The sequence below is a fragment of the Moschus berezovskii genome, chromosome 17 (genome assembly GCF_049115385.1).
Source record: "Moschus berezovskii isolate FMDL1 chromosome 17, NW_MosBer_1.0, whole genome shotgun sequence".
Taxonomy (NCBI): Eukaryota; Metazoa; Chordata; class Mammalia; order Artiodactyla; family Moschidae; genus Moschus; species Moschus berezovskii.
In genome coordinates this window covers 25012187-25038567 of record NC_142476.1, presented here as the reverse complement: position 1 = coordinate 25038567, position 26381 = coordinate 25012187, and the positions used below count along the sequence as shown (strand labels likewise).

Sequence of the window (26381 nt, the reverse complement as noted above, 5' to 3'; positions counted from 1 at the left end):
GTTTGTAGAAGATAGCCTTCTCTTCCTCCTCCTCTTCTTCCTTTTTGCATAGATTATTATACACTACCCTCTGCCTTTTGAGTATGTGAACAGAAAGTAAATAAATATTTATGTGTACTCATTAGAAGTATATACACAAATGCTTTATATGTTTGTTTCACATTCTGCCACTTGGCTTTTCTTGCAGGTTCCCCAGTGCTGGCTGATTCTGCAGGGCGAGTCAGAATTTTATCTGGAGGCAGGCAGTTACAGATTTCAGTTGCAGAAAAATCTGATGCAGGGCTCTATTCATGTATGGCATCGAATGTTGCTGGGACTGCAAAGAAAGACTACAGTCTGCAAGTTTACAGTAAGTTATTGATTAGCTAGGCTTTGGCAAAATAAAAAAAAAAAAAACTTTTCCATCCTTCTCTTTTACTGTTTCTTTATATCTTTAAGATTCAAAGTAGTGTAGTTATAATATATAATCGGCCCTCCTTGGCCCTCCTTATTCATAAATTCCACATCCGTGGATTCAACCAACTGCATACCAAAAGTATTTTTTTCAATGTCCAAAAAGTTAAAAAAAAAAAAAAAAGCAAAACTTGAATTTTTCTGGGCATCAGGCAACTATTTGCATACCATTTACATTGTATTTATAACTACTTATATATAAGGTATTATACTCGTGATGATTTAAAGTGTAGCAGAGGATGTTCAAAGGTTATATGTAAATGCTGTGCCATTTTCTATATAATGGACTTGAGCATCCCTAGATTTTGGAATCTGAGTCAGATCCTGGAACCAGTCCCCTCTGGATATGCAGGGACAGCTATACCTTTCATAAGACCCACAAGTTTAAATTGTGTTGACATAACAAGAGAGCAGTTATTTATTTATAGCTAGTACTTATTCAGTTATACAGCTATCCATCCTGCATCAACTTGCTGATGGCAGACGCACAATTTGGCTATAATTTGTTGGGGGCAGGATGGTAGACATGAAATGGGGAGAATGGCATTTTACTGAACTGATAGTAACAGTATGTAAAACTATCCCTTTTTGTTTGTTTGTTTAACTTAAACTTTCATTTTGTATTGGGGTATAGCTGATTAACAATGTTGTGATAGTTTCAAGTGAACAGTGAAGGGACTCAGCCCTACGTATACACGTATCCATTTTCCCCCAAATTCCCCCAATTATCCCATTTTAAAGATTATTTAATTTATGTAAAAATTTAAAGTATTTAAAATATTTGCATTACCTCATTTAATCTCTACATGAACTATGATATGAGACAAAAATATGGCCTCTCTTTTATATCAGTGTAAACTTAAGCCCAGAGAAGTTTCGATAACTAGCTGAGGTCATATGACTTGTGTATGACAGGATTGGCACGCGGACACAAGGTTACTAACAGGGGTCCATTTTCTTTCCCACACACATATGTCTTTGAGTTTGTTTAATCTTCTTTCTTGGAATCAGGTTCCATTAGCTGAATTTAGCTGTAAAGTTACAGAATCACTGGCTATCGGTGGCTTAAACAAAGACAGATTTATTTTCTGACATAATGAGAAGCTGAGGTTGGCAGTCACTGGATTTGGTCAGCATCTTACTTTTATCAGGACAGGACAGGAGATCTAGGATCCTCCTGGTCCTTCTTTTGTGATCTCAAGATTCTGGTTTCTGTATTTGTAGTTCAAGTCCACATTGAAGGCAAAAAGAAGGGGAAGGGATGTTATCTTTCTCTTTTAGCAGGAGAGCAAAAAATTTCACAAATATGTCCCCTCACTTTACCCCTGCCAGCAGACCTCTATTCAGATTTTTTAGATCTACAGTGATTTGTTCAGTCACCACAATTTCTAAAGATGGAGAAACAGTCTCAGTTTTTCCAACTCCTCTAGGGGTGGAAAAAAGGAATTGGTAATGGACTTTGGGTCTTGAACTTGATTATCATACATATTTTAAATTAGTATTAGGAAGACTTACATAGGTTAGAGCTACAAGTGATGATAAGTTCAAATATTTGTATAATGTCTCCAAAGCAGGAAAAGTAGCTAATGCAGCTTTCTTTCCTTACTATGCTGAGTTTAGGTATGAACCTATTTAGAAACATTGGAGAAGAATTCCACCTCTCAATATGGCAATGCCATGACTATTATCCTAGGTCTTTTCTTTGTAGGTAATTTTTTGGCATCAAAAATAGCTTTAACTTTGCCTGATAAAAATTCTTATAAATCTTATATAAGACTTGGACTTCCCAGCTGGTGCAACATAAAGAGTCTGCCTGCCAGTACAGGAGATGCAAGAGATGTGGGTTCAATCCCTGGATTGGGAAGATCCCCTGGAGAAGGAAATGGCAACCCACTCCAGAATTTTGCCTGGAAAATTCCACGGACAGAGGAGTCTGGCAGGTTACAGTCCATGAGGTCAAAAAGAGTCAGACGTGACTCAGCACAGCACAGCACATACATCTGTACTCTGCCTCATCTGAGGCAGACATTTCCTATTTCTTTTCTTCTTTTTCTTCCCCAGTTCAACCAACTATATCCAACAGTGGTAGCCACCCTACTGAGATCATTGTAACTCGAGGAAAGAGCGTTTCCTTGGAGTGTGAGGTGGAAGGTATTCCTCAACCAACAGTGACCTGGATGAAAGATGGCCGCCCTTTGACCAAGGGAAGAGGAATGGAAATAGTGGATGAAGGTCGTGTTGTTCAGCTGAAGAACGTTCATGTGTCTGACACAGGCTGTTATGTGTGTGTTGCTATGAATATAGCAGGAATGACTGACAGAAAATATGACTTAAGTGTACACAGTAAGTATAAAGAGGCTCCTTAAGTCTGTTAACTGGCTGATACAGCCTTCTGGATGGGAGATATAGACCTCACGTGTTGAGTGTTTTATTTATAGTCTCTTATTTTCTACTATTTGGAAAAGACTCCGATGCTGGGAATGATTGAGGGCAGGAGGAAAATGGGGCAACAGAGGATGAGGTGGCTGGATGACATGATCAACTCAATGGACATGAGTTTGAGCAAATTCCAGGAGATAGAGAAGGGACAGGGAAGCCTGGAGTACTGCGTTCCTTGGGGTTGCAAAGAGTTGGACACAACTTAGTGACTGAACAGCAACAATTTTCTACACACATACCCCTTCTTTAGATCAGTCTCATCACTTATCATGATATGCCTGACCTCCCTTTTCTTATTTTGCTGAAATAAGCATATATTGGATATTCTTTTAGAAAAGCACATTGTGAAGTTGATAATTATCTTCTTCAAATACTTTTGATCCAATGCCATCCCAAGTAATATTCCTTGATTCTGTGTTTTCCACATTAGCTGACTTGATAAACGTAGACGTAGATTCCTTACAGCTTACTGACTCAGCTTCAGTTGGGCATAAGTTGTATTGAAATCAGCTTTAAAATTCTAAATAATGAGCATAAATGTCAGTAGGAATGGATCAGACACACATATATTCCTATTTATGTGTGACACCTACTTGTACGTGTATAACTTGAGTTGGAGTGTTTAAATCTATAGAATCAATGGTAAATCTAATAGACTTAGTTTTGTGACTTAATTCCAGTTAGAAATGCACAAAGTCCAGTATAGTTTGCAAGCAATGTGTGAATCAAAGCTAATAAATGAAAATAAATCCGTTTTATGTATCTTTTAGTTAGACTGTGTGGGTTTTTTTTTATTCTTTTTAACAGGTGCTTATTGCATTACTTGAATGTTTCATACTGTATTTGATCAATCCTCTAGGAAAGAACATTTAGGTCAGATGTATTAACAAGAGTGGCTGTCATAAAGTTTCCTAGGCAAGACTGATGTTAAGAAATCAAGATCTCAGATTATGATAAATTCCAATTGACTCAGTCCTCTGCTTGCTTCAATTCTGTGAGACCCAGAAAGTAGAGTTTCACTGGCCCTGCTCTGTATAGAAGGAAAACGTGATGGAGGGGTAACTTTCCCTGGATTACTAAGGGACATATAGAGGCACTCAAGGCCTGTGTGTAGCCTTGTTTCCTCTATCTTCTGGTGCTGACTTAATTGGATTTTCATGCCAGTTCTCTTCTAACCCAGCCCTTGCACTTGTCCAAGCCTGTTTGGTCAGTGTGACCTGACACCCTCTCCTCAGACTGTCCTGATTGTACTCTGCTCTTGGCTCAAACTTGTCTTCTCAGCCTACTTTGTGTGTTTCACGTGTATATCCACAAGGCCTACTTTCTGTCTTTCGCATGTGTTCATCCACAGGGCATACTTGCCCGCTAGGAGCTGGTCACTCCTCTCTTCTCTAGGCTTCCGGGTTCCCCTCCTCTGCCCCTCTTAGTTGATCTCTGACTCTCAGGCAACTCCTTCACATTTTTACTTCCAGGAGTGTCACAGTCATCATCATCTCATTGTTGTCATTGTCTATTTCTCTAGTGTTGACCAGAAAGTCATTTTTAAGAATAAACTATTTAGAATTTGGTGTTTTGTCTTACAGCCCCTCCAAGCATCATTGGAAACCACAGGACACCTGAAAATATAAGTGTGGTGGAAAAAAGCTCAGTGTCCCTAAATTGTGAAGCTTCAGGAATTCCCCTGCCTTCAATTACGTGGCTTAAAGATGGGTGGCCTGTCAACCTTAGCAGTTCCCTGCGAATCCTCTCAGGTATTAAAAATTCTTGTAGCTTGGTGATCTGGTTAGCTTCCTGTGGCCACAGCTTCTCCTTAATTTCTCATATCTCCATGTTTTATTTTTTTTGTTTTTTGAGCTAGCTGCTTACTATAATACCCACTGATGATATTAAGAATAAAACTTTGGAATGACATCAGAACCTATAGGACAATGGGGAAAATCTCTAAATATTTCTGGATCCTTTTGAAAGAGTAGTCTTGGCACTCGATTATTACTTAATTCATGGGGATGTCAGAGCATTCATGCTAGAATGAGTACAAACTAATCTGAAAAGTGAAGAATGAAAAGAAGTATTGGAATTGAAACCAGAGCCTAGAGGGTATAATGTTATATAACATATCTCCATATTCAAACAAAGTGTTTAAATTTATTCATGGCTATTCTGAGATTTGTATTTCCAAGATGGGATAGTTTCTTTTGAGCTAAGACTTTATCATTATTATAGAAGATACTCTGCTGATTCTTCATCTAATTATGTAGGAAAATCTATTATCTTATTCTTTATAGATCAGTGTAAGTGTGGCGAGACATGTCTTGGGGCATGCCCCTGGAATCTACACTTGGCTCCTTTCACTAATGACTTGGATACAGACTAAGACAATAATCTCTCCAAGTCTGTGGGTAATAAAAAGCAGGGGTACTTAGAAGGATACCTAATGTGTTGAATGAAGACATCTGAATTCAAACACATCTTACTCTGGAACTTCTGAATTAAACCTAAAAAATGAAAGTTGAGTAGACTCCTGTACTCTCTTTCAAAAACCAGTGATGGAAATTAGAGTGATATATTGCTTCAGAATTCTTCATATGAAAAGATCTCTGGATTGTGTTAGTGATTGAGTATTCATTAACAGTGTAAGGTGTTTTATTGCAAAAAGCAAATACAGTGTTTTGCCACCTGAATATGTTTTTACCAGTAAGACAAGACCAGTTGTACTCTGGACGTATCTTACTCTTTAGGAAGATATAAGAAGTATTTGTTGACAATACTTTCATTGAGGATAACCATGATGGCCAGTGATTGCAAAATAAACTGTATGCCTGATTCCATTTAATCTGAAAAAATGAACTTTGTGTCACCTTATGATCTCATAGTGAAAATTACATTTAAATACTAGAAGAGCCATGGAGTAGAACAGGTTATGTTGGTTCTATGTAGTTCCAGAGGTTAAAAGTAATGCTAATGTACGGAAAATTCTAGGGACAGATTTGGGTCTGAATACAAACAACTTTAAAACAATATTTGTGTTGTTGAAAAGTCAAGATGAACTATTTTAAGAGGTAATGAGCTCCCTGCCCCTAAGTGTATTCAAAGTTTAAATTCCCACTTTTGAAGGATTTTTCAGAAAATATATTTTCCTAGTATTTGAATTAGATCTAAATATCCTATTATCTATTTCTTCAAGATCTTGGTCTATAAATAATAGGGACTAAATGAGAAATGTACATTGCTGTAGTTATTATATTTATTGCCTGTAATTAAATATATAAATAAAAATAATTATTAGCAATGTTTACTGCCTATAATGAACTTCCCAGTGGTAAAGAATCTGCCTACTGATGCAGGAGATGGAGGTTCAATCCCTGGCTCAGGAAGATCCCCTGGAGAGCAGAATGGCAATCCACTGCAGTGTTCTTGACAGGATAATCCCATAGACAGAGGAGCCTGGCAGGCCCCAGTCCATGGAGTCACAGAGTTAGACACAGCTGAGCATGCATGCACACATTACCTACTAGATCTATGCCCTCAGGCAAGTTACTTCACTTTGCTAACCTCAGTTCTTCACTTGTAACTGAAGATATTAGCAATATTTAGGGGGTTTTATAAAGATGAGTTAATATGTGTAAAGCAGCAAACACAATGCCTGCTTATATCCTAAGCATCCAATAACATGTTTGCCTTTATTGTTATAGACAACCTGCTAAAAAGTTTGGGTCTCCCTATCCTGGCAAATGTTCCCATCCTACAGTCCATTCATTTTCTTGGGACTTCCATCCTCTGTTGATCTTAGAGAATGCATACTGATGGCAAAGATTTTATTATAATTTGGTTCCCAAAAACCTGAACACTTTATCTTCTTCTCTTAAAAATATCCTTGTTTTTGTTTATTTTTCCATTCTCAATTGCTGAAAAAGTAGGAAACTTTTAAAATATAACTACATTAGAGCTTCTGGAAATGAAAAAGTCAAGACAGAGTGATGTATTCTGGCTTATAATAGATTCACAGGAGTAGTGTTTTGGTTTTATCGTATAGTTTTGCTTGACTAGCAAATGGAGATCCCTGAGCGAACACATTGAAAGTATTTCGTCTTGTGATGCTGCCAGAGGAGTCATTCAGTTTTACAGTCTGAACATGTGTGTTGTGCAATTGATGACTGAGAATCAGATGAATGGCGTATGACTCTCTCATTCCTTGATCGGCTGCACATTTCTGTTTCATTAAGACTAGTTCTCCTGAGACGTTAAGTCAAGTTTTTCTGAAGGCAGTACATTGTTGAAGGCTCTATCATTGTTATGAAGTTACCTGTCAAGAACCGATAGCTGACTATAAAAATTTAATAGGTACAAGAAATGTCTCCATCTAAGTCTAACTTACTGTCAAGTCTCTTTTTTTGGCTTTCACTGGAATGAGGGAGAGGACCAGGAAACAAAGAGAAAAGAAAGATCGTGAGATTTATGCGGTTGAGGTTTGCTGAGCCAGCAATGACTCAGAAAAGTTGTATTGTTTTAATAATATCTCTCAACTGGCATCATATTATGGTCTCGTGGTCTCACTAATCTGAAGTAGCAGTGAGTGCTTGAATCTTTTCTTAATTAATATGTTTTTTGACATGTTTAGAGAATTTTTGTATTCAACTTTGCTTACTTAAATTCAACTGAGAAAAAAATAAATTTGGTAATCCGTTTTGTCCAAGTAAGATGCTAGACAAAGTTTGTCTTTCAATGGATTGAGGATAAGTAAGTTGCTTAAAGGAAAAAAAAAGCTCGATGAGGACTTGCTAATTTATAAAAACAGAAAGCAGATGGAAATTCCTGATGAATTCAGATGCAGGTGAATATTTACATGAAAATTTTATGTTTAACCATTTCAATTGTTTTAGTTCAAATTCAGGGTACTAATCAAAAATATACCAAATGAAAAATTATGACAAAATCTACGGAATGATTTACATTTTGTTCTTAGAAATCACTTCTCAAATAATTTCAAGGACTCTGCTCTTCAATAGATTTCTTTGTTCTCTGCTAGCTTTGTTTCAGTCTCATTTGCTGACTCCTCTTTCCTTGATCCTTAAGAGGAATTGTCCTCCAGATCACACCCTTCAGCATATCAGTTTCATTCCCAGTCTACCAGAGTCTTTCTTCATTATGTAGAATTCAGAATATAAGGAGGAAAAAAAAATCAGAGTCATGCTAATAGGGGAGGTGACCCTCATAAACTTTGATATAAATATCTCTAGAATTCCATGAAACTCAAATTGAAAACTGGTTGTCAGTCTTCATGGCTTCATCCATCCCTTGTATAATTGATGTCATTCCAATCTGGGTTGTTGGTGTAGTGTTCTTTCTAATGTTTCCGTTGCATATGTTCCATGGAAAACTGGGAATCAGAACAAAACGTTCTGTCACAATTGTTTCTCTGAAGTATGAATCATACCATGACTTTCTTTGTTTACCTACTTCCATAGCCTTTAGTGAACATAATAAATCCTAAATTCCTTAACATAGCGTTTGAAGACCCACAGAATCCTCAAAATTGGTCATACTCCAGCTAGTTTCATCTCTCACTATCTTCTCCCCCTGTTCTGTTTTAGGTGCCACACCTACTTTCTACCTCTATATCCTCATACTCTACCTACAGTGGTATCTTTTGACTCCTTTCTGTGTTAAAGTATACTTACCTTTCAAGACTATGTTCAAACATCACCTCTGTGAAGCTCCATTTCTTGCTTGATGTCACCTGGGTTTGTATTAACTTTCTTTGTCCATTAAACTGGAAAATTATTCTGAATTGTCCATTCTGTTATATATAGCCTTTAAAATGTGATATTTATTAAAAACTTGACATAAATACATTTTAAAGGACTTTGAAGTGAACTGATTAAATTTTACCAAAACTCAGCCCTGCATGGCAAACTTGTAAAGTTACAGATTTCTTTTTGAGTCATCTGGTGGTTTGCTTCTCCAGGAGGCAGGATTCTGCGATTGATACAGACCAGAACAGAAGATGCTGGCCAGTATACATGTGTTGTAAGAAACGCAGCTGGTGAAGAAAGGAAAATCTTTCGGCTTTCAGTATTAGGTATTTATACAATTTACAATATTAACTCAATGGACATGAGTTTGAGCAAACTCCGGTAGATGGTGAAGGACAGGGAAGCCTGGAGTGCTGCAGTCTGCAGTCCATGGAGTCACAAAGAGTCAGACATGACTGAGTGACTGAACAACAACAGAAAAAAAATAAAATTGTCTTAAACCACATTCTGGAAGCAGATTTAACATTTATCTGCAGCTTGATCTTATATTTATGCATTCTTTGGCCCCTGGATTGTGACTCTTGGCAAGAATTCAATGTTAGAGCGGTTTGTATGTAATCAGTTGGATTAAAATGGCTGAAATGCCATGTCTTGTCAGTTCACAATTGTTCACCAGTGCTCTAAGACTGTGATAACTTTTTTAATGTGAGTGCGTATCTGAATTGTAGAGAGAGAAATAAGTGTCTCATAGATTTTCTTACTTATTGACTTGTTGACATATTTATCTGGATTTTATGATTTACATATAATAAAATTCATTATAATTGAATTTATGACATGTAACTTTATAGTTTATCTTAGAATTGATCAAACAATATGGTAACATTATTCTAGTAAGCAAATAATGAGAATTTCGATTGTTTTAAAGGGTACAGCTTAATAAAAAAAAATAATAAAAGATAACTATAAATAACCAAATTTCTGTTATAATTGTTCCTTTTTCTTTCTTTTTTTTTTTAAGTACCACCTCACATCATGGGTGAAAATACATTTGAAGATGTGAAAGTAAAAGAGAAACAGAGTGTTATGCTTACTTGTGAAGTGACAGGTAAGGGACTCAGCTCTTTGATTTTCCCTCAGCTCACTGGTTATTCATTGCCTTCACTTACATCATAATTAGTTGAGAATAATCAAGCATTTGAAATTGAATTCCAGACCAGTATAGGTGGTAGAAATATAGGAGGAAATCTTTCAGATTCTATGGAGATAAAAAGGAAAGGAGAGAAGCATGGAACAGAGACAGAAAAAGAAATACATACTGGTCTTTTCTTTTAATTAGGTAAGTTGTTTTTTCTTTTTTAATTCTTCTATTTGTGGGTAGGATTTTTCTGTCCCACCTCCTGTTATTTTTTCTTTCCTTCCCTATGTTTGCACCTTCCTTTCCTTTTTACTGTTTTCTTCAAAGAAATAATTTTGGTGAAAGGAGAGCATCATTAATGTTACCCACCATCAATTGTGATCAAAATTGTCACCTTTAGTTAACATGTTTGTATATGATAAAGAGATGAATAAAAATGAAAATTCTAAAGCCAATTTTACTGGCTTTCCCCATGGATCATTGTGTTGTATGTAATACAAATAAATCTATGAGAGGACATTTCCAAGACCATCTCTTTAGTGGAGGCATGACCTTGCAGTTTTAATGGAACAACTGGAGCAGCCCATACATTTTATAGAAAGTAAGAGTTTTAAGGAAGATTCAATTAATTTATTACTTTGTTGTTTAGATGTCCTATAATACATTTATGAAAGCAAGGAAGTATTTTCACTTTAGAAAGGCAGATATAAAAACTGTCACATATACATTATGTAACCTGTTTTCTTTCTTTTTTTAAAATGACGTGGTAACAACTATTGCATGGAGACCATCTGCCTAAATTTTATAACATCTTGAGTCTTCTAGCTTCTTAATGTTGTCATTTGGTTTTTAGAAATTTCTTTTTTATTTTTGTTTCATCAAGATATAATTGATGTATAATATTGCATAGCTCTAAGGTGAACAACATAATGATTATGTACACACACACAGAGAGACTACCACACTGTTACCATCCATCACCTCACAGCTGCACACTTTTTTTGTGATTAGAACTAACTTTTAAGATCTACTTTCTTGCAGCTTTCAAATATACAACAAGTATTATTAACTATAATCATGATTATTATCTTGTTATTAGAAGTTTGTGCTTTCTGACCACCTTCACTTATTTATCCCACCTCCAACCCCCTACCTGTACAATCTGTAATGGGTTCTCAGTTTCTGTGAGTTTGATTTTATTAGATTCCATATATAAGAGAGATCAGACCATATTTGTCTTTGTCTGACTTATTTCACTTAGCATATTGTCCTCAAGGTTTATCCATGTTGTCAGAAATGTTAGGATTTTCTTCTTTTCCATGGCTGGATAATATTTAAAACATATATATATATATATATAGTATTTAATATTAGTATTATATATTGTACAATAATAGTATTTAATAATAACGTTACATTATATATATAGTTTTACATATGTCACATTATCTTTATCCAGTCATCTATCTATGGACACTTAGGTTGTTTCCTTGTCTTGGCTATTGTGAATAATGCTGCAGTGAACATGGAAATGCAGATGTCTGTTTTGAGATAGTGATTTCATTTTCTTCAGATTGTTGGACACATAGTAATTCCATTTTCAGTTTTTTGAGGAACTGTGATACTGTTTTCCATAGAGGTTATACCAATTTACATTCCCTCCAAAGGAGTACAGGATTCCTTTTTTTCATATCCTCATCAACACTTGTCATTGCCTGTATTTTTTTTTAAATTTTTATTGGACTGTAGTCAATTTATAATGTTGTGTTAGTCTCAGGAGTATAGCAAAGTGAATCTGATACGCATATATCCACTCTTTTTTTATATTATTTTCCCATATAGGTGATTAGAGTATTGAGTAGAATTCTTTGTGCCATCCAGTAGATCCTTATTAGTTATCTGAGTTCTTTGTGCCATATAGTAGGTCTTTATTAGTTACCTATCTGATACATAGTAGTATGTATATGTCAGTCCCAGCCTTACAATTTATCCGTCCCCTAGTCACCATAAGTTTATGTTCTACATCTGTAACTCCTGTGTTTTTGGTAATAGCTATTCTAGCAGATGTAAAGTGTATCTCATTATGGTTTTGATTTGTGTTTCCTGGATGATTAGTGACATTGAACAGCTTTTCTTGTACCTGATAGCCATTTGAATATCTTCTTTGCAAAAATATCTATTCAGGCCAAATTTTTAATTCAGGCCTTTGCCAAATTTTTAATTGGATCCTTTGTATGTTTGTGTGTGTGTGTTTTGCTGTTGAGTTATATGAGTTCCTTACATATTTTGAATAATAACCACTTTATCAGATAGTGGCTTGCAAACATTTTTCCTATTTTACAGTTGCCATTTCATTTTGTTGATGGTTTCTTTGCTGCATAGAGTTTTTTAGTCTGATATAGTCCTGTTTGTTTGTTTTTGCTTTTGTTGCCTATACTTCTGGTGTCATATCTCAGAAATCATTGCCAAGACCATTGTCAAAGAGCTTTGTCCCTATGTTATCTTTCAGGAGTTTTAGGGCTTCAGGTCATACATTTAAGTCTTGGATCCATTTCAAGTAATTTTTATGAGCAATATAAGATATGGGTCTAGTTTCATGCTTTTGCATGTGAATATCCAGTTTTCCCACCACTATTTATTGAGGAGACTGTTTTTTTCCATTGAGTATTCTTAACCCTCCTGATTGTGTATGTATCAGTTTATCTTTCCATTTATAATTCTGTTCCATTGGTCTATGTATCTTTTTTTATGGAATACCTTACTAGTTTGATGACTGGAGCTTTGTAATATAGTTTTAAATGAGGATATATGGTGCTTCTCACTTTGTTCTTCTTTCTCAGGTTCGCTTTGGCTATTGAGGGTCTTTTGTAATTCCAAACAAATTTTAAGATTTTTTTTTTTTCTGTATCTGTTTAAAAAAAAATTGCCATGGGACTCTTCATAGGGATTGTATTGGACCTATAAATAACTTTGAGTAATATGGACATTTTAACAATATTAATTCTTCCAGCCCATGAATACAAGATATCTGTCCATTTATTTGTGTCTTCTTTTATTTATTTCATCAATGTCTTATAGTTTTCAAAGTAGGGATCTTTCACTTCCTTGATTGTATTTATTCTGAAGTATTTTTTGGTTTAGATGCTATTGTAAATTAGATTTTTAAAAATTTCTTTTGCAGATAATTTGTTGTTAGTGTATAAAATGCTACTGATTTTTATCTTGATTTTGTATCTGAAGCTTTACTGAATTTGTTAATTAAAGCTAACAGGTTTTTTTTATTTTTTTGGTGGAATCTGCAGGATTTTCTCTATAATCATGCCATCTACAAACAGAGACAACTTCTTCCTTTCCAATTCTGATGCCTTTTCTTTTTTGTGTGTGATTATCTGGCATGGATTTCTAATATTGTGTTGAATAGGAATGGTGAGAGTGGGCACTCCCCTCTAGTTCTTGGTCTTGAAGAAAAATCTTTTACTCTTTCAGTACGATGTTAGCTGCAGAGTTATTATATGGCCTATTTTATATTGAAGAATGTTCCTTCTATATATGATTTGTTGAGAGTTTTTTAAAATCATGAACAGATGTTGAATTTTGTCAAAAGCTTCTGTGCATCTAGTGATATGGTTATATGATTTTTATCTTTCATTCTGTTGATGGGAGGTATTATATTTTCTGTGTGTCTTGAACCATCCTTGCATCCCAGGGATGAATCCCATTTGATCATGGTGCATGATCCTTTTAATTTAATGTTGAATTCCATTTTCTAGGGTTTTTTTTTTTTTTTTTTGAGAATTTTTGTTTTTGTATTCATCAGGGATATTGGCCTGTAGTTTTCTTTCTTACCTGACTTTGGTACCAGGGTAATGCTGGCCTTCTCAAATGAGTTTGGGAATGTTCCCTTGTCAATTTTTTAGAGTCTGGGAAGAATTGATATTAATTCCTTTTTAAACATTTGGTAAAATTTATCACTGAAACCATTTGGTCTTAGCTTTTCCCTGTTGTGGGGTTTTAGATTTCTGATTTAATGTCCTTACTAGTAATTGGTCTGTTTAAAATTTTCTGTGTTCTCATGGTTTAGTCTTGGCTGGTTTTATATTTCTAAGAATTTATTCATTTTCTCCCAGATTGTTCAGTTTGTTGGCTGTAGTTTGGAGAGTAGTCTTTTATGACTCTTGTATTTCTGTGGTGTCAGTTGTAATGTCTCCTCTTTCATTTGTAATCTTATTTATTTTGATCATCTTTCTTCTCTCTTTTTTTCTTAGCTAAAGGTTTATAAATTTTTTCTTTTCAAAGAACAAGTTCTTAGTTTTATATCTATTCTGTTGTTGTACTCTATTTCATTTATTTCTGCTCTAATATCTAATTTATTTCCATTTAAGAATTCCATTTTAAATTTCTTAGAAGAGTGGTCTGGTGGTGGTTTTTGTTTTTGTTTGTCTCTCTCAGCTTTTGTTTGCTTGGGAAAACCTCTTTTTCATATTTTGTCAGCTTTAGTATTCTTGGTTGACAGGCTTTTTTTTTTTCTTTTTCTTTTCAGTATTTAGAGTATCTTAGGCCATTCATTCTCTCTTAGCCTTCTAAGTTTCTTATGAGAAATCTGCCTATACTCTTCGGAGTTCCCTTGTAGTTGATTTGTTGCTTTCCTCTTACTGCATTCAAAATTTAGTTATAATGTATTTAAATGTAGCCCTTTTTAGTTCAACCTATTTGGGATCTTTTGGGACTCATGAATGTGAATGTCTATTTGGGGAAGTTTTCAGACATTATCACTTTAAATATACTTTCTCATCCTTTCTCATTCTCTTTTCCTTCTGGGATTCCCATAATGTGTATATTGTTTTGGTGATAGTACTTCGTGACTCCTGGAGGCTTTCTTCATGTTTCTTCATTCTTTTTTTCATTTTGATCCTCTGATGAGATAATTTCAAATCTTCTACTTCACTGATTATTTCTTTTGCTTGGTCAAGTCTGAAGTTGAGGCTTTCTTTTTAATTCTTTAGTTCAGTCAGTGTATTCTTTAGCCCCAGGATTTGTTTGTTTGGTTGTGGGGGTTTTGTTTTTTCTTTATGGTTTCTGTTTCTTTGTTGAACTTCTCATTTTGTTCATGCTTTATTTTCTTAATTTTGTTTACTAGTCTTCTTTAAGAGGATTATTCATAGCTCTCCACATTTTTAGGGTCAATTATTTTGTTATTGGAGCTTTATTAGTTTCTTATGAAATGTCATGTTTAACCAGTCACTTGCAGTGGTATCTGCACACTTGAGGGTCTCCAGTTTCCAGACTTTAAAGGTTTGCTTCAGCAGAGATAGTTCTTCACCATGCAGCTTAACTTGGGATTCTGTCTGGGTCAGCTGGTAGCATGCTTGGACAGATGGGCCTTTCTGTCAGGGTCTCTATTTGGGTGAGGCCCACGGTCTCTTCCTGAGATGTGAGGTCAGGACATGGAGTGCTGTGTGTGCTATACTTAGCAGTTAGGTGAACCTGTGAGTTTGCTTTCCTGCCCTGTTAGGGCTAAAGAACAGACTTCATTGCCAATACTGTTGAGCTTTAATATATCATCCTAGTCTGCTTTCCTGACAGAACTTGTTTTTATAGTTTTACATTTTCAAAAATAAAGAATCTGAGCAATTTAAAACAGTATTTTTAAAAGTCCCATTAAAAATATGAAAGTATTTTTTCTAAAGGCTATACACTGCAGATGCTGATTGCAGCCATGAAATTAAAAGACGCTTGCTCCTTGGAAGGAAAGTTATGACCAACCTTGATAGTATATTAAAAAGCAGAGACATTACTTTGCCAACAAAGGTCCGTCTAGTCAAGGCTATGGTTTTTCCTGTGGTCATGTATGGATGTGAGAGTTGGACTGTGAAGAAAGCTGATCGCCAAAGAATTGATGCTTTTGAACTGTGGTGTTGGAGAAGACTCTTGAGAGTCCCTTGGACTGCAAGGAGATCCAACCAGTCCATCCTAAAGGAGATCAATCCTGGGTGTTCATTGGAAGGACTGATGCTAAAGTTGAAACTCCAATACTTTGGTCACCTCATGCGACAAGTTGACTCACTGGAAAAGACTCTGATGCTGAGAAAGGTTGGGGGTGGGAGGAGAAGGGGACGACCGAGAATGAGATGGCTGGATGGCATCACCGACTCTGTGGACATGAGTTTGAGTGAACTCCGGGAGTTGGTGATGGACAGGGAGGCCTGGCGTGCTGTGATTCATGGGTTCGCACAGTGTCGGGCACGACTGAGCGACTGAACTTAACTGAACTATGAATTTCTGTCTTTCTACCTATCTATATATCTCTGCTAGAATCCTGGTATAAACACAAAATACCTGCTTGTTGAATTGTTTAATTAAAGTCTTTCCTTATTTGCAGCTTTCCCTCAAAAATATAAAATCTTCTTTAGAAATTTAATATGCATATAAAGGTATTCATGAGTAACAATTTTAGTAAAAATGCATGCTTCATTCTTTTTTAAATGTATTTTATTATGAAAATATTTAATTGTAATAGCCTATGGGGTGTGTGTGTGTGTGTGTGTGTGTTAGTCATTTAGATGTGTCTGACTCTTTGCAATCCCATGGACTGTAGCCCACCAGGTTCCTCTGTCCATGGTCTTCTCCAGGCAAGAGTACTGGAATGGGTAGCCATAGGCATCTTCCCAACCCAGGGATCAAACTCAGGTCTCCTGCATTGCAGGAAGATTTTTTACCATCTGAGCCACCAGGGAAGCCCAAGGCATGGTATAAATGTAGTTAAACACAAAGACTAATATAACTATTTCACTTGTAGATTTTTAAAATATAAGCATGATTGTTATTGTAAATTCGCTTATGTTTGCAAATTTACTTTAAAATGAATAGCTATTCCATTCTTTTAGAAGTGGAATAATTAAATGGGGAAAGGAATGAAAAATGCATCCCTTTCTTTATTTTTTAATTTTATATTGGATTATAATCCAGAGAAAACCATAATTTGAAAAGATACATGTACCCTAATGTTCATTGCAGTACTGTTTAAAATGCATCCTTTTAGTTACCAATTGTAGATGTGATAAATTAGCCAACTCTCATAAATGTCTTTTGTTACAGGGAATCCAGTACCAGAAATAACATGGCATAAAGATGGTCAGCTCCTCAAAGAAGACGACAGTCATCATCTTATGTCTGGTGGCCGTTTTCTTCAAATTACGAATGCCCAAGTGTCACACACTGGAAGATACACATGTTTGGCTTCTAATACAGCTGGTGACAAGAGCAAAAGTTTCAGTCTTAATGTGTTGGGTAGGTGTAAGCATTGCTTCACATTTTGAAGAATCAGCCTTGGCAACAAGTTCAATTCTCTTCTTTTAATGTTTAGTTAGTATTTCTACCTGGACCAGAGCTTGTGTACATTTGCTTGTTTTCTTTCATTAATTAATTTATACATTCATTCATTCCATTTGGCATACCGACGTTTTCCAGGTACTGTGTTTTGTACTAAGCACAGCTATGAATAAGAAATACATTAAATAAACAGTAATAAAGGAAAAACAAATACTGGTCAAGGAAAAGCAGGTCAGCAATGAAAGGGCTCAACGTGAGATATTTTATCACTTCTTTGGGGGATTCTGCCATTATTGGTAATTGTACATACTGGAATCTCTGTTGGTAACTAAGATGCAGAATAGATGTGGACAAGCTCATCAGAATTTTATGCTTGCTCATGAGTGATAATGAATTAACACAATCCCTTGTGAGGCTGAAGGGTTAAAACAGCATTAAAATGCTTTTATTTTAGAAATGTGCTTCCTCTGTCTTAAAACACATCATCTCTTCTTCCCTTTGCTAACTTATATAGCAGTACTGGGGGCTGCTCCCACTGGGGTGAGCGACTGCTATAAGTTTTCTTTTCCTTCACATAACATGCTGCTCCTCTGTTTTTATGTGTGTTTATCTATGTCATTTGCTAACTCATTAATACCTAAAAAATCTTAGAGGGTACTACTGTGCAGTAAATTACCTGGAAATTGCAAATTTTGGTTTTTTACCATTTGATTAATGATTCTTTTCCCTTGATAAATTCCCTCCCCTTGAGATTAATATGCAATGTGTAAATTCTATATTGAGTCAGTGATTATCTGTGAAGATTCCTAGGTTAAAATGTACACTGAGACCACAAGTGTAGGTTTTAAATCTCAAATGGCTTCCTTCTCATTTAACACAGATCAGCTGTATGTTTGAATATCGAGCCCTTTGAACGCAAGAAAAACTATACATGAAAACAAATGGCCTAAGAATGGTGAAATAACTGTACATTCAGTTTCTGCAGCATTAAAGTTATACTTATGTCTCAAAAGTAACATTAAAATAGAGTCCAGATTTCTGCTCACATTAGAAATTTAAAGTGTACCACCTAAATATATTGCATTTGGTTACTGATATTAAAACATGTTTCATTCTACTAAAACAAACTGACTTTAATTGAGGATGCAAATTTTTGCAATTTTTTTATTTCTTTACTTGTATGTTATGATAGTTACTGGCTAGACTAGTGGAATAGCTAGTCTCATACAGAATACAGTCCTTAGGCAGCTTACAGTCTAGTTGAGTAGAAAAGACATGTGGGCCAGAAAAGCTAAGTCAGAATACTGGATAATGTATAAGTAAGTGTTAAATGAATACTATATATAAGTAGTAATTATATAAAATATAAACTCCCTAAGGCAAAACTGTTTTTTATCTTGAAAAAATATAGCCCCAGAACCTGTTACATGTGGATCAATAACAATGAGATTTCGTGAACCAGTTGTCCTGTAACAAACTTATCTTCCCTGCATGCCCATCAGTGTTTGAAAGTCAGTACCCAGCCTTGGATTTCCTCCCCTCTGCTGTAGCCTGTTGCTTCTCTTAGAGCTCTGAATTCCTCATGACCCCTTCCTCCCACCACTGATTGACCTCCCAGTACTGGCTCATGTCCAAATCCTACCCCTGTCCTCCGAAAACCGGATTTCAAACTCTTTACAGCTCCTGGCAGTAATTGAACTCTGACACTTCCCAGCAGACATCAGCCCCCTGGGGATTCTCTCCAGTGGAGATCACTTATTCTTTATCGCAGGCATCTTAAGTTATATTATCTGACTATATTCCTTCCTCCACTTCCTTCTCGCTTCCTGGTTACTTATTTGTTGCCATTCTCATTCATTCATTGAAGATGAGGGATCTGAATCAAAATCTTCTTTTCACTAACTTCATATAAAGTTGAGGCTATTTAAGTGTGTATATTTGCAAGTGCCAGTCTACCCAGCTATAATTCAGTGTTTTTATCCTTTCTTTTCCCAGAGGGTGAATTATCCTTTTTGTTCACAGTTATTGCTTCTGCCCTTCATCCTGTATCTTGTCCTCCTTCTTTGGTCTGTCAGTTATACCCACTGCCTGCCTTACCTCCAGCTTCATCTTCTGTTGCCTCCATCACTTCGTGTAGTCAACACTCTGTCTATACACCTTATCCCACTAAAAACAAGCTTCTGCCCCCCCATTCTTGATACTACTTCTGTTAGACTGCCTGTTGTTAGATCAAACGTTAGTCAATTCTTATCTTAATGTTTGGATCCCTAAGTGATGTGTCCCTTTCACGTGGACACTGTCCTTCCCTAGTTATCCTTGTACACCTTTGGTTGCTCTCTTTCTCTCTCCTTTATGAACTCACTTAATCCATCTCCTAAACGTTAGGTCCCCTTATGTTTCATCCTAATTTCACTGCTCATTTTACTTTAGTCTCATCAGGTAACAAATTTAATTCCCAGAGGTTTAATTATCATTTCCTATCAACTGGAGACTCTTTAAGATCCATACCTGCAACCCAGATCTTTCTCCCAAGGTTCAGATTTCTATATACAATTGCTTGTTGGACATTTCTACCTGGAATTCTCAAAAGCACTTAAAATTTAAGATTGACTGAACAAACCATCTTCCCCTCCTGAATGTGCAGGTCTTTCCATATTTTCTCTTTGTTTTGGCTCAGTAGAATTTACCTAGGTTCATTCCCAAGCAGGAAAATTGGAAGTTACCGTTGACTTTGGTTTCTTAACCCCTTAAATTATGTCATTAAGTCCTGACAGTTGGTTTTTTAAATCCTTCTTTAGTTGTCCCCTCCTCTCTGTTCCTTTCTCCACTGCTCTAGTTCAGGCCCTTATTATTTTTTTTTTACAAGATAATATTTCTGTATATTCTCAGAATTGGATTAGAAAGTTTCAAACCTCATTCAAACTGTTTTTAATCACCAAGATAATAAATTTTTAGACTTTTAGTAGTATTACTAGATGCCAGAACACATGGAACTATATCAAAATTTTGAGTGAATATAAATTAGAAATCTAGCATTCTATTCACGCTAACTCAAATAGAATCAAAATGTCATAAATTTTTTAGCTAGGCAAAATTTCATAAGTTTTCTAAAAAATACATATTATATTATACATACTATATATATATATGGGCTTCCCAAGTGTCTCAGCAGCAAAAAGTCTGCCTGCCAATGCAGAAGATGTAAGAGACATGAGTTTAGTTTAGTTCCTGGTTTAGGAAGATCCGCTGGAGAAGGAAATGGCAATCCACTCCAGCATTCTTGCCTGGAAAATCTCAATGATGGGAAATCTGGCAGGTCACAAAGAGTCGGACATGACTGAGTGTGCGCACACACGCACGAACACACACACGTAAAATACAAATGCCCAGGAATTGCTATTTTTCCTCCAAAGCTCCAAATGTGTTTCTAATGAGCAACCATGTTTAAAAACAACAGGACTGAATTGTGATCTACTTTTATCTAGTCTGTTTCACTTTTTCTATTTCATATTCAGTGCTCCTATTTAATTTAGTTTATGTTTTCCAATTTCTCTGTCTCTCTTTTTTCTTTTGATGTTCTTTCTCATGCCTTTACCAAGCGTAGTAGAAAAGCTTTCATTATCTTTTATGGAACAAGTGTACCTATCGTTCTCTTGCTTCCAAACTGATCCTTTGAGTCCAAACTCTGTATATTTCCTATATTCTCTGTATATTTCCTGCTTGCTCCTTACTGTTGACACTACTCTGCTCCCAATATGCTCCCACCTCCTACTACTCTCCTTTCTTTCACCTTTTAACCAGTACCAGTTCTTTGAGGCTCACTTTGAAATCTGCCCCTTTAGGTGATCTTCCATGATGAGAGTCCTCTTACAACCGCGCACCTTAGATTGGATTGGATGCTCTGCTGCCTCCGTATATCCTGTACCGCTATTTCCATGATTGTCCATACTGCAGTGTGTTAGGATTCCCTTTTATGTGTCATCTCCTCCATTACTCTGTGAGCTTTTGAAGGTTCTCACTGCTTTTGTGTAGAATGAGAACAATAACCAATTGTTTGTATAGTTGTTAGGGAATGGAATTATGCAAATAAGTACTTATGGAGGCTTAGAAATGCACAAATAAAGAAGTTTCTGAGTCTATTTCTTGGATTAAATTTTAAATCTTTTTCAGTATCTCCTGTAATTGCTGGTGTTGATGGCAATGGCAGCCCTGAAGACGTCACTGTTATCCTTAACAGCCCCACATCTTTGGTCTGCGAAGCTTATTCATATCCCCCAGCCACCATCACCTGGTTTAAGAATGGAACTCCTTTAGAATCCAACAGAAATATCCGTATTCTTCCAGGTAATTAGCTTACTTCAGATACCCAAGATGCGTTGTGCCACCTACTTTTATAAAAAAAGCAGAATCATTGCTATTTTTATATAAACACTTAACGTTGTTCGTGGTGTTGAATACTGCAATCTTATTTTTTAATTTTATCTCTATATCTTGTAATCTAGGGTAGTAAAATTACTTTTTGAAAGACCAGTAAAGTAAAAAAAAGGCAAATAAATAAATACTATAGTGTGATTGGAGAAGGCAATGGCAAGCCACTCCAGTACTCTTGCCTAGAAAATCCCATGGATGGAGAAGCCTGGTAGGCTGCAGTCCATGGGGTCGCCACAAGTCAGACATGACTGAGTGACTTCACTTTCACTTTTCACTTTCACACATTGGAGAAGGAAATGGCAACCCACTCCAGTGTTCTTGCCTGGAGAATCCCAGGGACAGTGGAGCCTGGTGGGCTTCCATCTATGGGGTCACACAGAGTCGGACAAGACTGAAGTGATTTAGCAGCAGCAGCAGCAGTGTGATTGATTGCTTAAATATAATGTGGAATACCAAAAAGGATAGAAATTCATTTCTTGTTGAATTGAACCTTGAAGGTTGTATTTAGATTGACAGAGTTTGTTATTCCTCATTAATAATTGGAAATATGTATGAAAACAGAAAGCATTTAAAAGTATGATCACTAACTTTAAGACATTTATAGGGATAATACATGTGAAAGGAAGTTCATTAACAATAGGAATCCATGGATAATCATGGGTTGTGAATAGTCATGTTATTGTGTAGTTGCTAAGTCATATCTGACTCTGCAACCTTGTGGATTATAGCCCACCGAGCTCCTCTGTCCATGGGACTTCCCAAGTAAGAATACTGGAGTGGGCTTCCATTTCCTTCTCCAGGGAATCTTCCCGTCCCAGGGATTGAACCTACATCTCTTGCATTAGCAGGCATTCACAGGATGATTTTTTATCAATAGTCATAGAGCATAATAAATGAGGTAGTGACAAGTTTTATAATAATGAAAAAAGGAATGGCCACCATAGGCTGAAGTGGTCATGAAATGGTTTGTCATAACCAGAACTTGAAACAAACCTTCAAGAAAGTTATAGAACTTTGTTGGTTGGAAATGAGTTAGGGGAGATTTCAGATCATCAGAATGACTATTGTGGGAAAAGTACAAGGTAAGAATGCCCTGTCTACCTGCAGGCAATAATAAATATACTCCTTATCTCCCTCCTGAGTAGACTGTGTACACAGGTGTATATGTCAAGGAGGAGGGCAGGCAGGACATAGATCAGAAAGGAACACTGGAGTCTTGTTTTGAATGCCTAGATTTAAGAGTTTTGACTTTATACTTTAGTCAATTGAAAATCATTGAAGATTTTTAGGAAGAAAAATTATAATGAAAAAACTGTGTTTAGGGACTTCCCTGGTGGTCCAGTTGCTGACTCCACAATCCCAATGCAGGGGGCCCAGGTTCGATCCCTCGTTAGGGAACTAGATCCCACATGCTGCAACTAAGAGAGTTCACATGCAGCAAGTAAGAGCCAGCACAGCAAATAAATTTTAAAAAGTTGTTTAAAATAAGCTGTTTTAGCAAAATCAGTCTTTACTGATAGGCCAGTTAGATGAGAGGAAGAAGATAACTAAGGCAGAAGACCTGTTTGTAAAGACACGTGTACACCCATGGCTGATTCATGTCGATGTATGGCAAAAACCACCACAGTATTGTAAAGTAGTCAGCCTCCAATTAAATTAATTAATTTTAAAAATACTAAAAAAAAAAAAAAGTAAAAACCTTAGTTACAGTGTGTGCAAAGAGGCGGGGGGGTGGTCAGAATGAGCGTGAAGAGTCATTGCCACAGCAGACCACTGAGGACTTACCAATCTATGTGGTATTTTGTCCATCTATATCATAGTTTGTTTTGTCTGTTGTAAAATCGGCATAAAGAAGAATAAATAGGTTAATAGTAAGAACTAAAACTTGTGGTTTGTGCGAACCCCACTGCCAGCGTGACTTCAGAGATTCTTTGGTGTTCTGTTGCTTTTCAGGAGGCAGGACTCTGCAGATCCTAAACGCACAGGAGGACAATGCTGGGAGATACGCTTGTGTAGCCACTAACGAGGCAGGGGAGATGATAAAGCATTATGAAGTGAAGGTCTACAGTAAGTTCTGAAAGAACACTATGTTCCAAGTTTTCTCCAGGTTTTCTAACTTTTTCAATTCTGTTTTTCATTCTGGGTTCATAATTATTTATATTCATCATTAAAGTTGATCGTTTATGCAACTCTCTTCGTTAAGGTGGAAGTTGAATTAAACATTGTGCCCATGACCTCAATTACTTCAAGATGTGAAAAGCCCACTGAATCTGCTCACTGACATTTTGGAGAACTTGTCAGTAGCACTTTCTTAAGTTCCTCTATTTTTTTTCTTGTGAATTACCCTCTTCTGAATTTTGCTGTGTAGAAGTACTTTCATGCTCAAAATTGTTCCTTAAATATACATGCTTTATTTAGCAGCCTCAGATGAGTTTGTCAGTGACTTTGGGCTGATCCACTGTACACTGATTTATTAAAAGAAAAAAGAATAGTACCATGAATAAAGACTACATTTGAAGATTTTTTTAAAAAAAAGGAAAATCATCTTTTAAATTATCTTTTTTTCATTGAATAATTCCCCTTAGGAACTAATAAAATGCATTTTATGGGTTATACTCAGGCTGTGTTTGGAGACCCAGAACAAACTAAACTAACTGTTCTGTGAAGCATGTTAACCTCATTGGCAGTATTATAGTGATGAGGGGAGAAAGAATATTTTCTCCACATTCTATATCTGAACACTGCCATTTCATAAAATGCTCAGTTGGGTCCGTGATGAAAGGAGAGTATAGCAAGTGCCTAAGTTATTTCCTTGTTTTCTTAAGTGGTTCTCACTGTGATTTCCATGGCATTCCATTTTAAGAACTAATGTTTGGGACCTCCCTGTCAGTCCAGTGGTTAAGACTTCACGCTTCCACTGCAGGAGACACGGGTTCAACCCCTGGCCAGGGAACTAAAATCCCACAGGCTATGTGGCATGACCAAAATAAAATAAGATTAGATTGTGCTAATGGTTGCACAACATTATAAAAAAAATTAAAATAGAAAAAAAATGTTAAAGTAAAAGAACTAATGTTTAATATTTTAATATTCATGTTTATGCAGTTCCACCCATAATCAATAAAGGGGACCTCCTGGGGCCAGGTCTTTCCCCTAGAGAAGTGAAGATCAAAGTAAACAACACACTGACCTTGGAGTGTGAAGCCTATGCGATTCCTTCTGCATCTCTCAGCTGGTACAAGGATGGACAGGCCAGTCAAGTTTTTTGTTGATGTTTGTCTATAGACTAAAATGGTCAATTAAATTAAAAAACAAAACACCCAGACACAGGTAACTCAGAATCAATGTGACCTTAAAATTAGAACAATCCCATGCTCCTAGGGTATAAAATTGCAAAAACACACACACAAAAATTGAACCATATTCAACAATTTTAATATTACTTCATCACGAAAAAGTTTGAAGGACTACTTTAATATCCACTAACAATTGTCTTTGAAAATCCAGCCACCTTGCCACTGGTGAATGTTTTCTGTGCTCTGTGTTTTTTCAAACTTTGTGGAGAAGAAACACAAAAATAGTGCTGAGTCAGATTAGACTGATCGGTATAATACAGGTACTAAGTTTATTCAGAACTTTCTCTACACACTTTTAACTCTTTTTCAAAAGGGTAATATTCCTGACATTTCAAGATGAAGGAAAAAAAGCTAAATGTGATGACAGAGTACCCAATACAGGTAACTGGGGCCATAGAAAGACACATCCTTCAGTTATGTAATCTGACTTTCAGACCACACACTATTTCTCATTCAACTTACTTACTTCTATGCATGTTTTAAAAACATGTGCTAGTGTTTTAAGACCAAAATAGATATTTTTTTTAGCTGCTGTTAACACTCTGCTTAATACAGATGTGACATAGCTAAGCTGATATTTGTCCTGTTTTATACATAATCAACCAAATAGTCAAATTCCAATTGTAGATGTTCAGGTCAGAGTCATAATTTAAGATGCAGAAAGATATAGGTTTAATTTTTCATATCACAGATAGATTTTGCAATCCTGGTGGCCAGAAAAAAAATCATCTCTTATAAAATAAGCAAATTTCATCTGGAAGCCATTGCAAAAGGAAAAATATGGAACTCCCACCATGTTCCGTTTACAGTTTCTTCTCTGACTACAAACACACTTTATGAACAGTATCAATTCTATATGAGTTTTCTTAGAATCAAATAATTCCTTTTCTCTTTTGAAATGTTATTATTTTATATTTAATTTTACCTCAAATCTTTTCATTCCTTGCATTTTATACACATGCACACATATGCATATATACACATAAAAATTTGACAAATTCTCACATTTTCCTAGGAATAGGGCAGTTTTTCTTGTTTCATAATGAACAGTTAAACTAGTTTCACATCCAGATTAAAATTGATCCTATTATGATGCTTTAGTTAAATTGCTGAATTTTTCAGGATTTGCAATTGGTCCCCTAAAATGTGTACAAAAAATACTGGCTTTGGTTTATATTCCATATCATTCCTTCTGCTAGTTCATTTCTCAGATAAGCAACACTGCTTGAATAAAACAGTGTTTTTGAGAAAAGCCACCAAAAATATCAGCAGCATTAACCACAATAAGTTTTGATAGAATCTATGTGTTTATTCATGCTCTGAAATATTTCTTTGACATGGAAGGTTTAAATTATACTGTTTTTATATGTGATGTTAGTAATGGTTCATTGCATCCAAAATTATTTATTGAGCATATAGTATTTGCCAAACACTATTTTAGATCCAGGTGATACCACTATGAAGGAAAGAGACAAAAAAAAA

General features: G+C 35.8%; 1 protein-coding gene across 6 annotated transcripts in view; it reads left to right on the top strand.

Moving 5' to 3' along the window:
* Positions 1 to 26381, top strand: part of HMCN1 (hemicentin 1) — a 540326-nt gene that overhangs the window by 365587 nt on the left and 148358 nt on the right. For all 6 annotated transcript variants that reach the window (XM_055419093.2, XM_055419092.2, XM_055419094.2 and 3 more), the window contains 9 exons: positions 188 to 349; positions 2515 to 2796; positions 4476 to 4643; positions 8858 to 8971; positions 9667 to 9753; positions 16879 to 17070; positions 21283 to 21456; positions 23497 to 23610; positions 24649 to 24794. In XM_055419093.2, coding sequence (XP_055275068.2) covers positions 188 to 349; positions 2515 to 2796; positions 4476 to 4643; positions 8858 to 8971; positions 9667 to 9753; positions 16879 to 17070; positions 21283 to 21456; positions 23497 to 23610; positions 24649 to 24794 — 1439 coding nt within the window. The remainder of the gene's footprint in view (positions 1 to 187; positions 350 to 2514; positions 2797 to 4475; positions 4644 to 8857; positions 8972 to 9666; positions 9754 to 16878; positions 17071 to 21282; positions 21457 to 23496; positions 23611 to 24648; positions 24795 to 26381) is intronic.